This window comes from Phocoena phocoena, chromosome 1 (genome assembly GCF_963924675.1).
Source record: "Phocoena phocoena chromosome 1, mPhoPho1.1, whole genome shotgun sequence".
Lineage (NCBI taxonomy): Eukaryota > Metazoa > Chordata > Mammalia > Artiodactyla > Phocoenidae > Phocoena > Phocoena phocoena.
This window is the reverse complement of record NC_089219.1, coordinates 133,307,899-133,325,244: the sequence shown is the minus strand read 5'-3', so window position 1 is coordinate 133,325,244 and position 17,346 is coordinate 133,307,899. Positions and strand designations below refer to the sequence as shown.

At 43.5% G+C, this 17,346-nt stretch overlaps 1 protein-coding gene across 2 annotated transcripts in view; it reads left to right on the top strand.

The window, feature by feature from the left end:
• Positions 1 to 17,346, top strand: part of ASTN1 (astrotactin 1) — a 316,153-nt gene that overhangs the window by 113,527 nt on the left and 185,280 nt on the right. For both annotated transcript variants that reach the window (XM_065877622.1, XM_065877613.1), the window contains exon 2: positions 11,733 to 11,920. In XM_065877622.1, the coding sequence (XP_065733694.1) occupies positions 11,733 to 11,920 (188 nt within the window). The remainder of the gene's footprint in view (positions 1 to 11,732; positions 11,921 to 17,346) is intronic.

Below are 17,346 nucleotides of genomic sequence, written 5' to 3'. Positions count from 1 at the left end.
CATTAAGCTGACATACAAGCACAGTGGTTCATGAGCTCTCAGTATAAATAAACATCACTTTGGTAGACATCACAGGTTGGTAGGAGCACTGTGCTAGGAGTCAGAAGGCTGGATTTTTTTTTGTTGTTTTTGCGGTACACGGACCTCTCACTGTTGTGGCCTCTCCCGTTGTGGAGCACAGGCTCCGGATGCACAGGCTCAGCGGCCACGGCTCACGGGCCCAGCCGCTCCGCGGCACATGGGATCTTCCCTGACCGGGGCACGAACCCGTGTCCTCTGCATCGGCAAGTGGACTCTCAACCACTGCGCCACCAGGGAAGCCCCCAGAAGGCTGGATTTGATCCCTATTACCTCCATCATTTTAGCTCTAATCCTTGAGATCATCAGTTACCCTCTTTGGCCTTCGATCCTAATTCTGTAAAACCTAACCACAGAGGACTGCTGAATGAAAAGAGAAGGGGCCTCATAAGAAAGGTCTTTGTAAGTTGAAACACAGTGATTAGAATAGGATTTTTCTATGTGCTCCAGTCTGTAGAATTCCCTCCCACTCCCCTTTCTCCAGCTGAATAACACAACAGAGACACAGAAGATTATTACCACTTCCCAGCTTCACTTCGTAGGAACTTAAGGTTCAGCCCCCACTATGATAATTGCAGACTGTAGAAAGATAAAAAAATAAAATTAGAGAATTTTAGTATGAGAAGAGGCTTTAGAAGCTACTCTGACCCTCGTTTCCTGTAGGAGAAAGTGGTTTAGAGAGAAGAGCCTAGACAGATGACTGGCCACCCAGCTTCGGGCTCCCCGCCTACGTGTGTGCAGGAAGGCAGAGCTCACGGTCAGCGAGGTGAGCTCACAGGTCTGTAGGAATGGGACAGGAAGCTTTGTCCACCAGGGGGAAGATGAGAATGGAAGGTTCCATTTGAGTGGCACCTCTAGGCGTTTATGATAACAAGCACTTATACAAATTAATCTGCAGCAAAGGACTCAGTTTACCCCTGAAGGAAGCTCAGCTGTTATTTTAACACCATTTCTATTTGGTCCTTCCCTCTTCCTTGAGCACAGTCATCATGAAGCCGAATCTGGCCTCTGTACCCCAACACCAAAGTAATGCTCTGAGACAGAGTTTTGGGTAAAGTAGAAAAGAATAGCTTCATTGCTTTGCCAGGCAAAGGGGGTCACAGTGGGTGAATGCCCCCAAAACTGTGTGTCCCAACCTGGAAGCGGTAGTGAGAAGTTTTATAGTAATGGTTCAAAGAGGGCGTGATTAGCTCGTGGACATTCTTCTGCTGGGTTGGTGGTGAGGTAAGTGGGAGTGAGCATCATCAACCTTCTGGTTCCAACTGGTCTGGGGTCTAGGTGCTTGTGGGCAGCTTATCATTACCTTTTCCCACCTGGTGGGGCTTCCACTACCTGCAAAACAGCTTAAAGATATTGTTCTGTGTATCCCTTGAGGGGCAACCGGGCCCCTGCCCCAAGGCTGCACTATTGTTTCTTTTGACTGTTCCTTTGTCCTTGCATCCTCTCCCTTCCCTAATTAGCAACTGTTTGAACCTGCTAGTTGGAACTCAGGGAAGGTCATGGAGGATGAATGAAGCCTATTTCCTGTAATCAAGAAATGGGGGACACAGAAAGGATCTTGTGCCCAGGAGCCCCAGAAGGTCCTGCTCAGTGTCAGCCAGTCCCATGTCCATCTGGGATGACCTGCCCATTTTAATTACTGAGTGTCTTGCTAAGTGCCTTATAGCAAGCTCAGCCGAGTTGGCCTTGCAAGCCAGCCTTGAATGAACATGGAAAGCATGGCATCATCTGTGAAAGTCACTGTGGCCAGACCTTAAAGCAAAGATAGTTTAAGTGGGGTTTCATCAGAGGTATCTAAGGAATGTTCAATTTGTTAAGGAGCATTAGAGAGAGAAACAGATATGACTTGGCCAGGTTCCTCATTGGAAGTGAACTGATTCTTAATGGTTCCTGGACTTAGGAAGACTTTTAAGCAGCTCGTGACAGTTAAAATTACCCTTTGCTTAACTCTGTCAAAGATTATTGCTCAATTTTGGAATTTATATGAGTGATACTAATAATGACAACAAACCCCCCCTCCCCCGCAGTGTTAATAACGACAGTGATATTGGTTGGCGTTCATTGTATGCCAGATACTGCTGAGCACTTACTTCTGTTATCCTGGGGTTGAGGTGTGCAAGATGAGAGAATGGGAATTGAAGTAGTGGAAAAGAACAATAACCTTGAAGCCAAAACAACTAGGAATTTTTTTCCCCTAATTTTAGTATTTACTTCCTGGGTGAACTTGGTCAAGTAGTTTGACTTTTCTGGAGCTCCTTATTTGTAAAATGGAAATATAAATACCCACATTAAAGGGTCATTAAAGATTAAGTTAATTCATGAATGTTGAAAGGGCTTCTTAGCAGAGGCCAGCACATAATATGAACATCATTACTGTTGAGTTGAATCATAGACGATAGGAACAAGTGGATGAGAACTAATTAGAAATGGAGATGGAGTTTAGGGCAAGCAGTGGGCTAGTCTCCTTTTGGAAGTCATTTATAGGTGATATTTTGTCATTATCATTTTCTTTTCCCATCCATTTTATAAGATGAGAACCGGTGAGGGGACCTCACTGCTCGAGATCAGAGAATTATAGCAAATACTAAACTCTTTGTTAATAAAAGACTAGAGTACGAGAGAGGACTTGGAATGAACAGAGCTCTCACTGGATCTACTAGGCAGTTTCCTTGCAATCACCCTACAACCAGTGTCCTGATTTTCCCAGACCCATGTGTCCATATTGCTTCCAACGCCACACTACAGGGAAGTGGCCCCCAAGGACTTGCAAAGCTCAAATCAGAATTTCAGTTGTGAAACTGCAGGCTTCAAAATGACTTATTCTCGTTACAATGTATGAAATGATCCGTAAATACATATTTTAACTTTACCGAGTTTAAATACTATTACACATCTTACTTGATGTCAGATTTTGTTAAGTATGTGCTGTTATCTGAATTTACAACCGTCAGTCAGATGGCAGTGGAGAATAGAATTAGATATATTTAAAAATCTTCTTCGTACATCTGTAGCTCAGATAACCCTGCCTTTTTCAAAGAGTTTTGGGCTTTTTTCCCCTTTCAAATGAGACTTTAATGAGTATCATGTGGATAAACTCTTTGCAGAGGTTTGAAAAGATCCAGAGAAAAACTTGTAGGAACAAGCAAACCATTTTGGATAAAATCATAAGCCATTTGAACGTCTCAAATCTCTGGTTGTGTCAGAATGTTTTGGCTGCATTTTCACCCCACAGGAATGTTTTCATCTCCATGGCTAGGTAAATAGAATGTGCGCAGAGTTGCTCCATTGCTATTCATGCCAGCACAGAGTAGCACAGAGTGACCTACTTCCAGCAGCATCCATAGAATGCTTCGCTGCTTTTCATCAGGTCTGATTTACAAAACCACCCTCCGCTTTCCACTGCCCCTCCTCCACCCACCACCAGAGACAACATACTATGGACTATACGAGTCGTTATTTCTTTCTCTCATCACTCCTGCTTTTGGTATCAGTTTATTTCAGTCCATTGTAAACCTCTTCAGAAAACAGAGAAGTGGGTGGGTAAGCAGCTTTAAAGGAAACTGACATTTCTGATTTTTAGAATATAGCTCTATAGAGGGATATTTGTGGGGCTGCAGAGAGAAATCAGGTGAAATTTTCTTATTTAGACTACCTTGTTCACATAAACACATAGAGTAAAAACTCATCGGAGACCCTTTGCAGACATCTTGATTCTTTCTTACTGGGGACTGCTGATTGGAGTTTCCATAGGTCACGATCATGAGTTGCAATGCAGCCAATCTATAAGTTGGCAGGCTGAACTAAGCTGGAAGCATCCCAGAGTCCAAGAGGAAAGTCTGATCTGGAAAAATCTTCCAGAGACTTTTATCCAATTGGCATGCAGAAACTTAGACTGTACCTGATTTGGAGTCTAACTAGAGCCAGTGTCACTGAATACCATGGTTAGAGCAGGGGTGAGTGGTTCTTAGAGACCTTCTAGTCCCATCATTTGAAGATGAGAAAAGTGGGCTCCAGGGAAATTAAAGCAGCCTCATTCTCCTGCCCTCCCACCCCAATCCAAAGCTCTCTTTAACCTGCCATTCCGTTTCTTATCATTGGATCATGAATGACTTGAGGCTCTCTTCCTTTTGCCATTGAGAAGAAATGTCACCAAGCAGAGGAAATAGGAACTCAGTTATCCTTCTGGTCACAAGTGGAAATTTCTATTCCAAATCTTAGAAAATCAAAAAGGTTTGAATTACTTGGAAAAGTAACATCCTGTTCTTCTGTTGGGTGAGAGATTCTTGAAATCTTAAGCCATTTTGCTGTAAAGCTTTTGCTCACATAGTTGTGTGTGGTGGGGCAGAGGAGTGAGAATGAGATGATAAGTAGCAGCTCCACGGCCTACTGTGAGTTTAATAGAAGAACCACAAAGAGAGTTCCATTTCCAGTTGGATTCTGAACATCTTCACAAAAGAATTACCTAGCTGTACTATCTCCCATTTGGTTGTTCACTTAGCCACGCCTACATAGGCGCAAACTTCAGGCAAGCCTTTGGTGAGCTGGTGGACTTCAGGCTCAGCAGAGCGCCTTATTTTATGTGGCTATCATTCTCTGATGTGGGATTGCATCACCAGAACTCCATACCAGATGGCAAGAGGTGTGGAGGCCCAGCCAACTCAACCTATGGGACCTTGTTTCTCTGCCTAGTTTCCTGTCCTCACTTCTCCCGACTTTGTCCTTTCTCTCTGCATCCCTCTTCTTTGTCTGATTTTCATCTGTCCCTCATCTTTCTTCACAGATGGCCAGGACACTAATGCACTGCTTTCATTATGTTTATGGAACAAGTTGGGGTCTTTAGAGGCTGCTGTTCCAGAGACATTAAAGACTTGGGTCACGTTTGATACCAGAGTAAAGATTTACAGGATAATTAGTGATCCTCTACTGTTATTAACCCCTGACTTAAGCAGGTTGTTTTCTTACAAAGGTGTTGAAAATTAATGCCACTTTTAATAGTTTTAGTTGGAAGACCATAATGAGACCATGTGGGAAACTAGACCTACCATCAATATCTTTCAAACTCTGAAATGGGGATTTGGGGGGGGGGTAAAAAAGAATGGAAGAAAAGGGGGTAATTCTATCACAGGCCTACCTTTGGTCACCTTAATGATAGTCACTGATGGACAAGACTCATTTGTTATTCTTAGTTTGGGGTAATTAGCTTATCGCTACTGAAGTTCTGCGCTTAATCCTGGTGGCACAGGGAAACTCAGAATGACAGCTGAGATAGCATAGGGTGGATGGGTGGCTAGATTCTATTTTTAGAGATGTTCCCTTTCCCTTGTAATTATTTCATAAAGAATATGAGGCTTTTCACAATACCACACTTAATAGAATTGAAAAAACGATCAAGCAAAACTAATAACCCATAGACATTCCTCCTCCAATCCCCTAATGGCAGGGAATTTCATGGCTGTGCATTTTATTTGTCTTCCAATTGATCCAGTTCTTTTCTAACTCGGCTCTGGGGAACCCCCTCAGAAGCCATATTAGATTTGGTTTGGAGGAAGGGTTTTTTTTTTTTTTTGTCTGTACGCGGGCCTCTCACTGTTGTGGCCTCTTCCGTTGCGGAGCACAGGCTCCGGACGCGCAGGCCCAGCGGCCGTGGCTCACGGGCCCAGCTGCTCCGTGGCATGTGGGATCCTCCCGGACCGGGGCATGAACCCGCGTCCCCTGCATCCGCAGGCGGACTCCCAACCACTGCGCCACCAGGGAAGCCCTGGAGGAAGGGTTTTTAAGATTAACAATGAGTTTGAAAATCCTGATCTAAGCAGGGTCTTCTAATAGTCAGCAATGGCCATCAGGGGGGTGTCACCCTCAATCTTGAAAGACTGCAGGGTCAGTTCATCAGGTGCCCTCAACATGAGGCTAAGAATTGACAAGTTAATGCTTCCTTCCGACTTGACCTCAACACCTGGGCCACCTCATTACTACACAACTGGATTTAGCTTGAAACTCAGCCTTGCCAGGAGTGGGAAAGGGGCCCAGAATACCAGGACTAACCTAAGCTACTCTAAGTTCTTTAATGAATTAAAGGATCTTTGAGAATTTTACTAGTTCAAATCCACATTTGACTTTAAATTGCCAGATTCTTTGAAAGAAGACATCATGCATCTGGTCCTCAGTGAAGTTGTCCTTTGGGGAAATTCTCATTCTGATATGTGTCTTTAGCAGGTCAGTTCAGGGACTCTCAGCATGCGGGGTTGCCTAAAGAAGGACCAGGGATTTTTGGAGCAAGTTTTGGGTGTCCTAAGCTAACCCCACAAAAAGACAGTGCTGCAAGCTCACAGCACACAAGCTAACAGAACAATGACTAAGGCCAATTTAAAAGTGATTTCATCTCACTCTCCTTCTCTCTGCCTTTCCCCATCCCAGGTTATTCTGCAGTGTGACTTTCCCTGCCCAAGGTTCCATCTTCCTGGTTCTCTATTGCATCCAGAAGTTCCCAGATTTCTTTCTTAGAATCCACATATCTGTATCAGCATGAATAAGAACCTTTCTCACCAGCCTGAGGTCCAGTCTGAAAATGGGCCTGGCCTCTAAAGACTCTAATCGAATCATCTCTAACCTGTCCACTTCAGAGGGAGGGAAGAGGTAGAGTGCAGGTTAGACTGGAGTGAGGATTTGACACTGCTTGGTACATTGAAATCATTGCCTTTCTAGGTGGTAACGTGAAGCACACCCTTTGGATTTAGAATTGTGGAACGGCAAGTTACAAAAGGATCTTAAAATTCATCAATACAGCTCCCCCGTATACAGATGAGAAAATTCAAAGCCAGGCATTCCATTCAAGGTTACTCTAAACCGAGGTCTCCTGAGTTCCAGTTTAGTATTGTGTTTCCTGCAGAATATAGGATCAGAGTTACACTGGGGCTGTGATTGGGTCTAGACTATCTGCTACTCTTTCTGGATCCTCTTCATCTTTCTACTCATGGCTTTATTCATTCCTCTGCTTAATAAAACCACGGATGACTTTCCATTAGCTCTGAACTCCTTAAAACTGGCATTCACAACTTTTACAGTTGACAGCAATCTGGATTTTCAGCCCAGTCCTCTACTACTCCTCTCCATATCCTCACTCTGCAGCATAACCAGACCTCCCGCAACTCTGCAAACATGCATCATCCTGCTGTTCCTTTACACACTTACACACACTGTTTTCTTCATCTCGAATTGACCCCCAACATTTCTTCCCATTTTATCCCTTTCCAAGGGTATATGCCCAGCCAAGTACCACCCTCTCACCCAGCACTGCTATTACGGTTTAGAGTACTTATTCATGGCTCTGTCTTCATTTTCTTACTAGACCAAAAGCTCCTTGAGAGTAGAAACCATGTAGCACGACTTGCTAAATGTGGCAAATAGAGTGTGCTCCAAGATCTTTGTGTATTCAAAAATAAATGGCTGGGACCTCCCTGGTGGTCCAGTGGTTAAGAATCCACCTTCCAATGCAGGGGATACAGGTCTGATCCCTGGTTGGGGAACTAAGATCCCACATGCAGTGGGACAACTAAGCCCGCGCCACAACTACTGAGCATGAGAGCCACAGCTAGAGAGCCTGTGTGCTGCAACTACAGAGCCCACGTGCTCTGGAGCCTGCATGACACAACTAGAGAGAAGCCAGCACGCTGCAACAAAGAGCCTGCGCGCTGCAGCGAAAGATCCTGCATGCCGCAAAGACGATCCCGTGTGCCGCAACTAAGACCTGACGCAGCCAAATATAAAATAAATAAGTAAATAACTATTTTAAAAAAGAGTTCTCATTACAAGGGAAAAAAACATATATTAAAAAAAAAAGAATGAATGGCACCCTGGTTTCTGTAAATTTCGGGCATTCCAGAATTTTGGAGGTGCTGAGATCTGTGAGGTTAACAGAGGGTAAGAATGGGACAAATGGAATGCTAAAAGTAAGGGCAGCCTTACCTTTCTGGAGATCTCGGCCCCACAGTGTGGTGATGGCTGTGGTGCTCGTGCCACCTGTGGTATATTGAGATCTGACTGTGCAGGCTCCTGTTGGCACTTGTTTTATTCAGTACACTGGCAAAGGCTCTGTTTGAGCCTCGTCCACAGCCCTCAGGAGGTCTTGGACTAAAGTAACTTATTTGATCACCTCCCACATTTGCTCCTTGGGAGTCCCAGGTCAGGCTTGCATTGGTAAAGCAATTTCTGAGCATTTATTCTTCTTGAGATGTTCTGCTGACATCCAGACCAACGTGATTACACTGATGTTCCAAGCTCTGATCTCAGCCCCACTGTGATGAAATTCACAAGACATTTACTGTGCTCTGTGTGATTTTTCATTGGTTGACCCAGGCCAGATATAGCATAAGTAAGTAAGTTCCTAGTTTAGCATTTTAGCTCTCCTGTGTCAGATCTTGCCAGGAGAGGGGAAAAAAGCCAAGGAGGAAACTATCATTCTGTAATTATCTTCAACCTAAAAAGTGACAGGCACCTTCACTGGCAGGTATGGCACCCTCCTTCCTTCACCCTTTCCCCTCTGTGATGATTCTGGTCCAGGCAGAATCAGGATATCATTTTCCAAAGGAATTTGCCATGAATAACCCATAGATAGGTTCAGAGGGCTGGGCTGGAAGCCAAGGCTAGAGATTCTGTGCTCTCAGCCCACCTCCCCATACCTCCACTGCACCCGTTCTTTCCTTGGTACCATCACTCCTAGAACCTTGGAGCAGGCGTCCTTCCTTCTCAAAAACAGTCTTGGCTGCCAGTGGGTACAGGGTTTCTTCTGGGGCTGATTAAAAGGTTCTGGAATTAGAATGGGGATGGTCGCACAACTTTGTGAATATACTAAAAACCACTGAATTGTATATATTGGAAGGGTGAATTCTATGGTATGTGAATTATATTTCAGTTGTAAAAGAACTCATGGAATACTAAGGCTTTGTGCAAAAATTTTAAATACTGCGGCACAAAAATTCCTGAAAGACCCCATGGGCTTTCACTTGCTTCCTCTCTTTATGCATGTTCGAAGGTCATGTCCTCTGATGCCTGTGTTGGAGGTGGAGGGGATCTGATAGAAATTCATTCATCTGTCTTAGTCCCTGTTCTGTGTCAGGCTGGGGTGACTTTGGTCTGGGTATTTACTTGTCTCTGCTTCCACAGTTAAAACAGGGGTAATGAGCCTGGCCTCCTCGATGAGGGTCTCCTGGGAAACAAAAAGCCAGTTTGTTGAGTGCTTTAGAGGTATGAGGTGCTGGATTCCTCTTGAATAGTTAAAGGAAGGGCTAAAGTGGGACCTGATGTGTGGAATAGAGCAGGTGCAGGCAAGAGGCTGGACGTGTGTTGCTCTAGGTGATTTAATTGTGCCATTAGGTGCTCTATTAGGAGCTGTCGCTGCTTGTGATTTTTATGTCTGTGATGAGAAGGGGATGGAGTTTGGTTTCTACTGTAATGTCAGGAAATGGACTTGGGAGAGAAGGGTGTGTTTCCCAGGAAGAATCTTCCCAGTGCTTCGATGTGGAGCCTTGATGAGTGGTTAGAAAGAGTGAGTGCTGTCGAGTGGGGTTTGTGATTGCAGGACTTGTGATGAAGTGTCATGCAGCAGCCGCGGGTCTATCCAGGCACGCTTGGAGGTGCGCCGAAGGGTTTCTGTTCACCTGGAAGTCTGTAAAGACCCTTTAGAGGAAAGATGAACTTGGGAAGCTTTTGTCACTGCCTCACTTAACAAATGGAGCTGTGCCTGGGGGAAAACCAGGACCAGGCTGCAGGGGAGCCTTTTGCATACCCTCTGCCCACCGCAGCTTCCTAGATGCTTGTGCCGGTCACTTCCAGAGCATGAACAGCTTACCAACCCAACAGGGTGACTAAGTCCTTCAGGCAATTAGGGAGAGAAGCTAAGAATGAAGGGGACCCTCCTGCACACTCCAAAATTTATTCTCCTCCCTGGAGGAGAGGTAGTATGGTAGGATGAGCTAGGGAATCATCATAGGCTGATGACCTGTGGCTCATGAATCCTTCTCACTGACCTTCCCTGAGAGGACCAGCCAGTGTTCTTCATCTTCCTCCTCCTCCTACGTATTCTCCTATCAATGTCTGAATGTCCATTTCCCACTTCGCTCTCTATTATAAGAAGTCCACTCACACTTCAAGGCCCAAAACTATAGGATCTTCTTCTTCTGGCAATGCTGCTCTCCTCCCATCTTCCACCCTCTACCCAAGCAAGATTACTCCTTCCTTCTTCTGTTTCCACAAAACTTTTATGCGTGTGGTATAACACTTTACACATTCATTCACAGTGGGTGGCTTTGGAGAACTTGTTGAGAGCCTCATTTAGATTAGTCTCTCAGTGCCTAGAACAGTGCCTGGTGCGTACATAATACATGCCCAAGGTGTGTCTGTTAAATAAATTAATGAATACATAAGTAAATAAATACAGCAGAGCATCATTTGTACACTCCCACAAAGAATGAAAGATATTTATAAACTGTATAAATATTTAAAATTGCTTTCCTCTTTATGATTGTGGTAACTTGATGAGAATACTTTTCTAAACAGATCTTACTCTATCTTCTTTCCGTGTATTGAATTGTTTAGTCAAAGGTGATAAGTTTTGGGAGAAGAAGCCATGCCTTTCAAAAAAAAAAAAAGAAATTTGACAAAGCGATGCTTTGCCAAAGTACGTTCAGCAGAATATGAGTTTCTGAGGATGATAATAGTTGTTAAGGAAAAAATGATCTTAGGGCCAAATGAAGCCCAAGAAAGCTGGATTAATCAGGTTCTTTCTGTTGTGGGATGTCTCAAAGTTTCGATCTGGTATTGCTTAGGGATATTAGAGAAAGGGACACATAACAGTATGCTTCTGCAGCACCGCTGAACACCTGCAGTATGAAGTACGTAGTAGGTTTTGGTATATTGTTATTTATTTGCCGATGATATTTCAGTGCCTGAAAGCAGGTGAGTGCGTATGTCTGTGGTAAGGGCCTGCTTCTTCACAGCCCTCTCATGTATGCCCCCTTTGCTCTGCAAAAATGAAGAGGAATATTAAAGGGAATTAAAACATTACTTTACCTGCCGAAGCAAGCATCAGACATCTCCAGTGGACTTTGCAGCAGATGACGGTGGTTTTAGAAATAACCTGTCAGCTCCAGTGGCTCTGCAGTAACCTCCCAGGACTCTCCTATAAGTGCCAGTTCCCTGCGCAGTAATTACCAACTCTCTCCTTGGCAGACGCACTGGCGTCTCCGAGTAATTTCTAGGGAACTCACACTTTCAAATTTACAAGAGGCAAAGAATCTCCTGTTTACCTCAAGAGGTCGTCAGGGTATTCAAACTGTGCTAAGTAAAGGATGCTATTGATCATAGAAATATGGGGAAGGACTTGAATTTTTACCTTTGTATTTTTCTCAGTGGGTGAGAGGCTGGGCCACTAGTTTATGGTGCAGAGACTGATGGGGGGATAATTCTCTTCTTCTCAGGCCCTCTTCCCTTTCTTGAGATTTGGAGCAGCAGTAAGCCTGACTTAACTATAGTTAGAAACCCTTTGTTGTCTTCATCTGACACTGGCTAATTGGTACCAGTGTCTAAGAAGGAGACGAAAAGGGAGATTCGGACTGGTCCAGTTGGAATTCTGACCTGTGCCTTTGGTGTTTGTCCTCTAGAGATCTCAGGGAACACGGAGGACATCCCTCTGGTGCGCTGGAGGCAGCAGTGGCTGGAGAATGGCACTTTACTTTTTCACATCCACCACCAAGACGGTGCCCCAAGCCTCCCTGGACAAGACCCAACCGAAGAACCCCAGCGTGAGTCGGCAGAAGAGGAGCTGAGAATCCTCCACATCTCAGTCATGGTAAGAGCAGCACAACTGTAGCCTCTCAGGCTATGGCTTGTACTTCCTTGACATTAAGGGTCTGGGTGCCGTAGACATAGCTCTGTAGGACCCAGCTCCACAGTCTGATCGTTGATCTTGTTAATAAGTACATTTCCCATTTATGGGAAATATCTCCACCTGTGGTGTAAGTAAAAATTGCAGTTACTTCTGTACCACCATTACCCGACTGTTCTAAGAATATGCCTAGACGGGGAGTAACTTCTACAAACCAGAGACGGTGTCAGATGGGGGTAGTGGATTGTCTTAGAAAGGAATTATTCAATTAGATCAGAATATCTTATAACAGTTTCTCCATAAATGTTTGCTGAGGGACTGAATTGCCAAGCTGCTTGCTGCTACTGAGCCCTCTTCTCCCAGATGGGAGAAAATCAGTCCTGGCTTTCTCTCCTCTTACAGTAAAGGGTGTGCCAATTGATACTTGCCTTTCTCTCTAGCCCATCTCAGAAACATCACCATCAACATCCCTTCTAAGATACCCCTTCTGAAAATTAGAGAATTTTTCCTAAAATTCTAGGAACTTGTGTTTTAGAATCTCACTAGAAAGTAAGTGCTACAGTGGCAGGCAGGGGTTTTGTTTGGCATTGTTTTGCTCATTGGTGTACCTTCAACACCTAGAATAATGCATTCACATAGTTAGCTTAATTATAATTACTTGTGGAATAAATGAATGCATTTCCCAGTAGAAATGGAACATGCCTGATTCACTTGGTATTTTTATTAGTAAAATCAGTACATCACCTGCTCCTGGGGTAGCTTGAAAGCAGGTTGAGACTTGACTGATTATCTGCGGACTATATGTATGGGAGGGGATGGACTCTTTCACTGTGAGGAAATTCAACAGAGTACCAAACGAGGTCTTGATCTAAACTTTAATTAATCTATTACTCGGGTACCATCACTATGTGCTGTTTAGTTTTGTGTATTAGATTGGGGAAAACTGAGCACATTTTAGATGTATTAAAATTTTCATTATCTAAATATTTGACATGGAAAATATCCCTATAAAATCTCTGATAAAATCTCAGACTGCAAGCCTTCTATTTCTTCCTCAGCCAGTGTCTCCATGAATAACTGACTTGGTACATTACCTGCGTATGCACAGCTGCTCTACTTTGTTTAAACTATGTGATTGAGAAAAGAATCCTTGAATAGCAAATAGAAAAACTTCAGTGTCCAGATATGCCAGAAAGTGAGCAGGTAAATCAGATTACTGTGCCTCACATTTACAAATTAATTGAGGTTTATAACATTAGGGTTAGGGTGCTCGTACATCCTTAGTCAAAGACCACTGTTTCTTCTCTCAGGGAAGCTTGTCTTCTTCAGCGTAGCTTGTAGTTTCCAGATTGTGGTGAGATCGGGCAGACCTGCAGAATCAGCCCTGGCATCGCTTGGGGTGACAGATGCAGGGGTCACGTTGCTTTTGTCTTTATCATGTGGTCTGATTGAAAAGAAGGGTACAATGGTGGACTTTCCACCAGCTATCCACATCCTCCCATCAATGTGGGAAGCGGTTATTGTGATGGATAGTTTTTGTTTTCTTCTGGTCCAAGACCATTTCAAAGGTCCAGTCTTTGTAACACCACAAAAATGTTTAGCATAAAGAGAACTGTAAAGAGATTCCCAGGAACTAACGTTGGGAGTGGCTGTGTCTGAAAGAAAGACCCTGAGTGTAAGAGGTTAAGGCAGGCGAGGTGTCAGAAGGTGTGTTTAGTGAGGGCTGGGGAAGTGGTGTGAGCATCTGTGGGAGGACAGTACAAAGATTGTCCTAGTTGCTACATGATATCTTCAGTGTAGCAAGGACCCCATCTTCTATGCTCAGAATGAGGTGCTCCAATAGATTCTCCAGAGAAGTGTGTGTGTATGCATGTGTATGTGTGTGCCTATTTGTGGGGATGGGTGGCTGATCAGGGATGCCAAAGAATGTGAGGAAATAGATGGTGTCCTCAAAACGTAATAACCCTTACAAGAAGCCCTACATTGCTAATGCTTTTTGTTGAGCCCCGCTGGGCAGGAATTAATGGAAAGTGGACACTGAACTGGAAAGAGAACAGAAGTCAGCCTTAAACCTGGGACTCTTTGAGCTCTTTCCTTCATATGCTACTGGTTACCCATGGCAGACCAACTATGATGTTCAGTTTTCCAAATAAAATGGGAGAGATTACTCCTTCAGCTTGACTTTAGTTTATTCTATGTTGTTTTCAACTAAGCTGGAGGGGGCAGAGGTTCAAAGGGCTTGAGTAAAGGGTAAGGGTGGGCAAGTCTGGTATTTGTCGCTGGCTTGCCCTCTTGGATGTGGATGGGTCCACATCTCCATGAACAATTCAGGAAAGCCTGTGGCTTCTGCAGGAGCACAGGGCCCCCAAGGTGAACTGAAGATATAAGTACTCCCTCCCATCCTTGCCAAGATGGTGTGGTCAGTGGAGCCTCCTGCCGCCCATCTTGCCATCCCGCCTACCTCCATTCCTGGTGCATCCACCCTCAGACACTGTCTCTCCTATCCTTTACATTCTATTCTAGAAACAGTTTCAAAGTTTGAAATTTTGTATCTGCCCTCAACTTAGAAATCAAGCCTGAAGGTATCCTGTTTGAAGATGTCGTTCCCAGAGTCTCTGATGGTTTCTTCTTAAGAGACTCAGGGATTGGTAGACTTTATCTGATACACTTTATGCCATATATTTTGGAAGTAGGTAGGCAGCCATTTGAGTCATCTGGAATGACACATTATAAATGTTAGAAGATAGCAAAATCCTTTGACTAGTAACAGTATTGGGCAGCGAAATGCACTTAAATGAAGTCTTATTACCCAAACCCTGTTAGTTATGAAATAACAATAGCAGGGCTATTTTTCATTAACTATAACAATCAATACTGATGCAGTTTTTAGTTGGATCCAAATAGCATAATTCAAAAAAGAGAAAACTTAAGGTTATCAAAACATGAATATTAAAAAAACAAAACCAAAAAAACATGAATATACCCAACCATTTCTCTTTTGTTAAGACAATGTATATTTAAAAGCTTAACTAATAATCCGAAATATTTCTTATATGTGCAGAGGGAATTAATGGTTCTGTGAACACCTTAAAGTTTACATTGCTTTCATTTTGTATTTACACTTTTCTCATCCATATAGCCTCAGGGCAGAGACTTCCGTTTGTTTTTATATTTTGCATTTACTGTGTTTTATTTACACACAAAGTGTCAATATAAGTAATGAGAGAATGAGATACAGAGGAAAACCCTTTTTTTGTATCCTCTTGACATTGTATGGATGAAAATTGGTAAGTTCTCTCTTACACTGTGCCCAGTATATACATACCATCAGCAAAATCGTGGGCTTACAGAAAACCAGTACCTCAGCTAGGAACTTGGCAATTTAAAACTTTAAAAAACCTTTTGCTTTTCTTATTTTTCAGTCACATCCTAAAATTTTTGAATTATTTTTTCCAAAGAAGTACTATTGCTTCCTTACATAGAATAATTGGATTTCCTTCCTGAAATCTTATATTACTGCTTTGAGGGTCACATGATGTATTTTAACCTCCTGCATGATTCAGATGTGGCTGAAGAGATTTATTTCGAATTTTGCAAGATAATTGACGTTTAAAACTACAAAAGTACACAAGGATTCTCTTTTGCAAACTCTCGAACAAGTGAAAGCAAAATCATCAAATGAAAATTGCTATGTGAGCTTAAACCAGAAGTCAAGGAATTCTTCAGTTATAAGCAAATTTTTTACTCCATTGAAGGTCAAGTTTTAATATGACATTACATTAGATGGTCAGACTCTGTGTGGATTTAAAGTTCCATATTGTCCTTTTGCTAATTTACCATGTGATCTACATTTTTCTTTTTAAAGTACACAAAAGAATTTAATGGTGCATAATATAATTTTAATGGATTATCTACTTATTTCATCTTTGTAATTAAAGATGGCAGTGTTAATAGACTTCCTACATGCATATGGGTTGGTTAAGTGTGTATATATATATTTATTATTATTATTATTTTTTTTTGCGGTACGCGGGCCTCTCACTGTTGTGGCCTCTCCCGTTGCGGAGCACAGGCTCCGGACGCGCAGGCTCAGCGGCCATGGCTCACGGGCCCAACCGCTCCGCGGCATGTGGGATCTTCCCAGACCGGGGCACGAGCCCGTGTCCCCTGCATCGGCAGGCAGACTCTCAACCACTGCGCCACCATGGAAGCCCTGGTTAAGTATATTTTTCACAGCAAGTTGCCTTTTAAAAATGCTTCAGTTTGATATATATGTATATATATTAGTGATAACTAATATATGTTATATATATATATATATTAGTGATAACTCCCATTGGTAGATGATAATATTTTTTGTAGTTCAGCCTTCTTAGGCACAGTTCACAACTGAGGAAAAAAATAATCTTTGAGCATTTGTCTATCCCTCTGAGAGTTTTATGAAGATAACCCATCAATGAATCCTGGGTGCTACACAGGACCACTAGCCCTGGCTGTGTGGAGCCCATTGGCCAGTGTCTGCAGGTTCCTGTGGCCTCCAACTGCTGGCTCCTCAGGGGTCCCCAGGCTCCTCATTGCTGGGAGCCCCAGGTGAGCCCATGGCGCATAGTTTTCTTTGGGGAGAAAAAATGTAGGAAACAAGGTTCAGGATGTTCCATTCTGGTGAGGTCACACTTGGGGCTGAGTTAGTGCAAAGCCCACAGAACACACGTATGGGGGACCCTAAGATTGTGCATCCAGAACTGCAGACAACTTTGTGCCCAAGGACCCATCCTTGCTCTTACTTGAGCATCCTTATTCAAGTTCAGTTCAGCTGCCGAAGCGTCACATATTACTTGCTTGAAGCTGTCTTCATTTCACTCCTAAGGTTCAGCCATTTCTAGGGCAGAGAAGAGCAGTTCTAAGCATGTTCATTGCTGTGTGCCACCAAGACTGTCAGGTACTTATTAGGTGTACGTGGGCATAGGAGAGAGGTCTAGATGCTTTTTCTTTCAGTACCTTTTACCTTCAACAAATCTGTTACAAAAAATTTGTTAGCAAATTCATTCATCAGAATCACTTTTTCTGTACCTTTGGAAGGTACAGAAAGACAGGTCCTGATTCAGTCCAAGGAGCTTGTCTAGGAACTCAAGCCATCCATCATGGGACTAGATTGACCGATTGGCCATACTGTCCACCTACCAAAGCCATCTTTGTGTTCTTGGCCTTCCATGAGGAAAATGGGTGGGCAGTTCCTAAAATAGCAAGACCCCTAAAAACAAAACCCCTTTGTTCTTGGGTTGTCTCTGACTGTCTGATGTGCGACAGACTGGAGATGCCAGGGTCCATTTGAGGGCTATTCCAAGTACTGAGGGAGAGTTGGCTTGCAAACCTCCTCTATCTGGCACCGT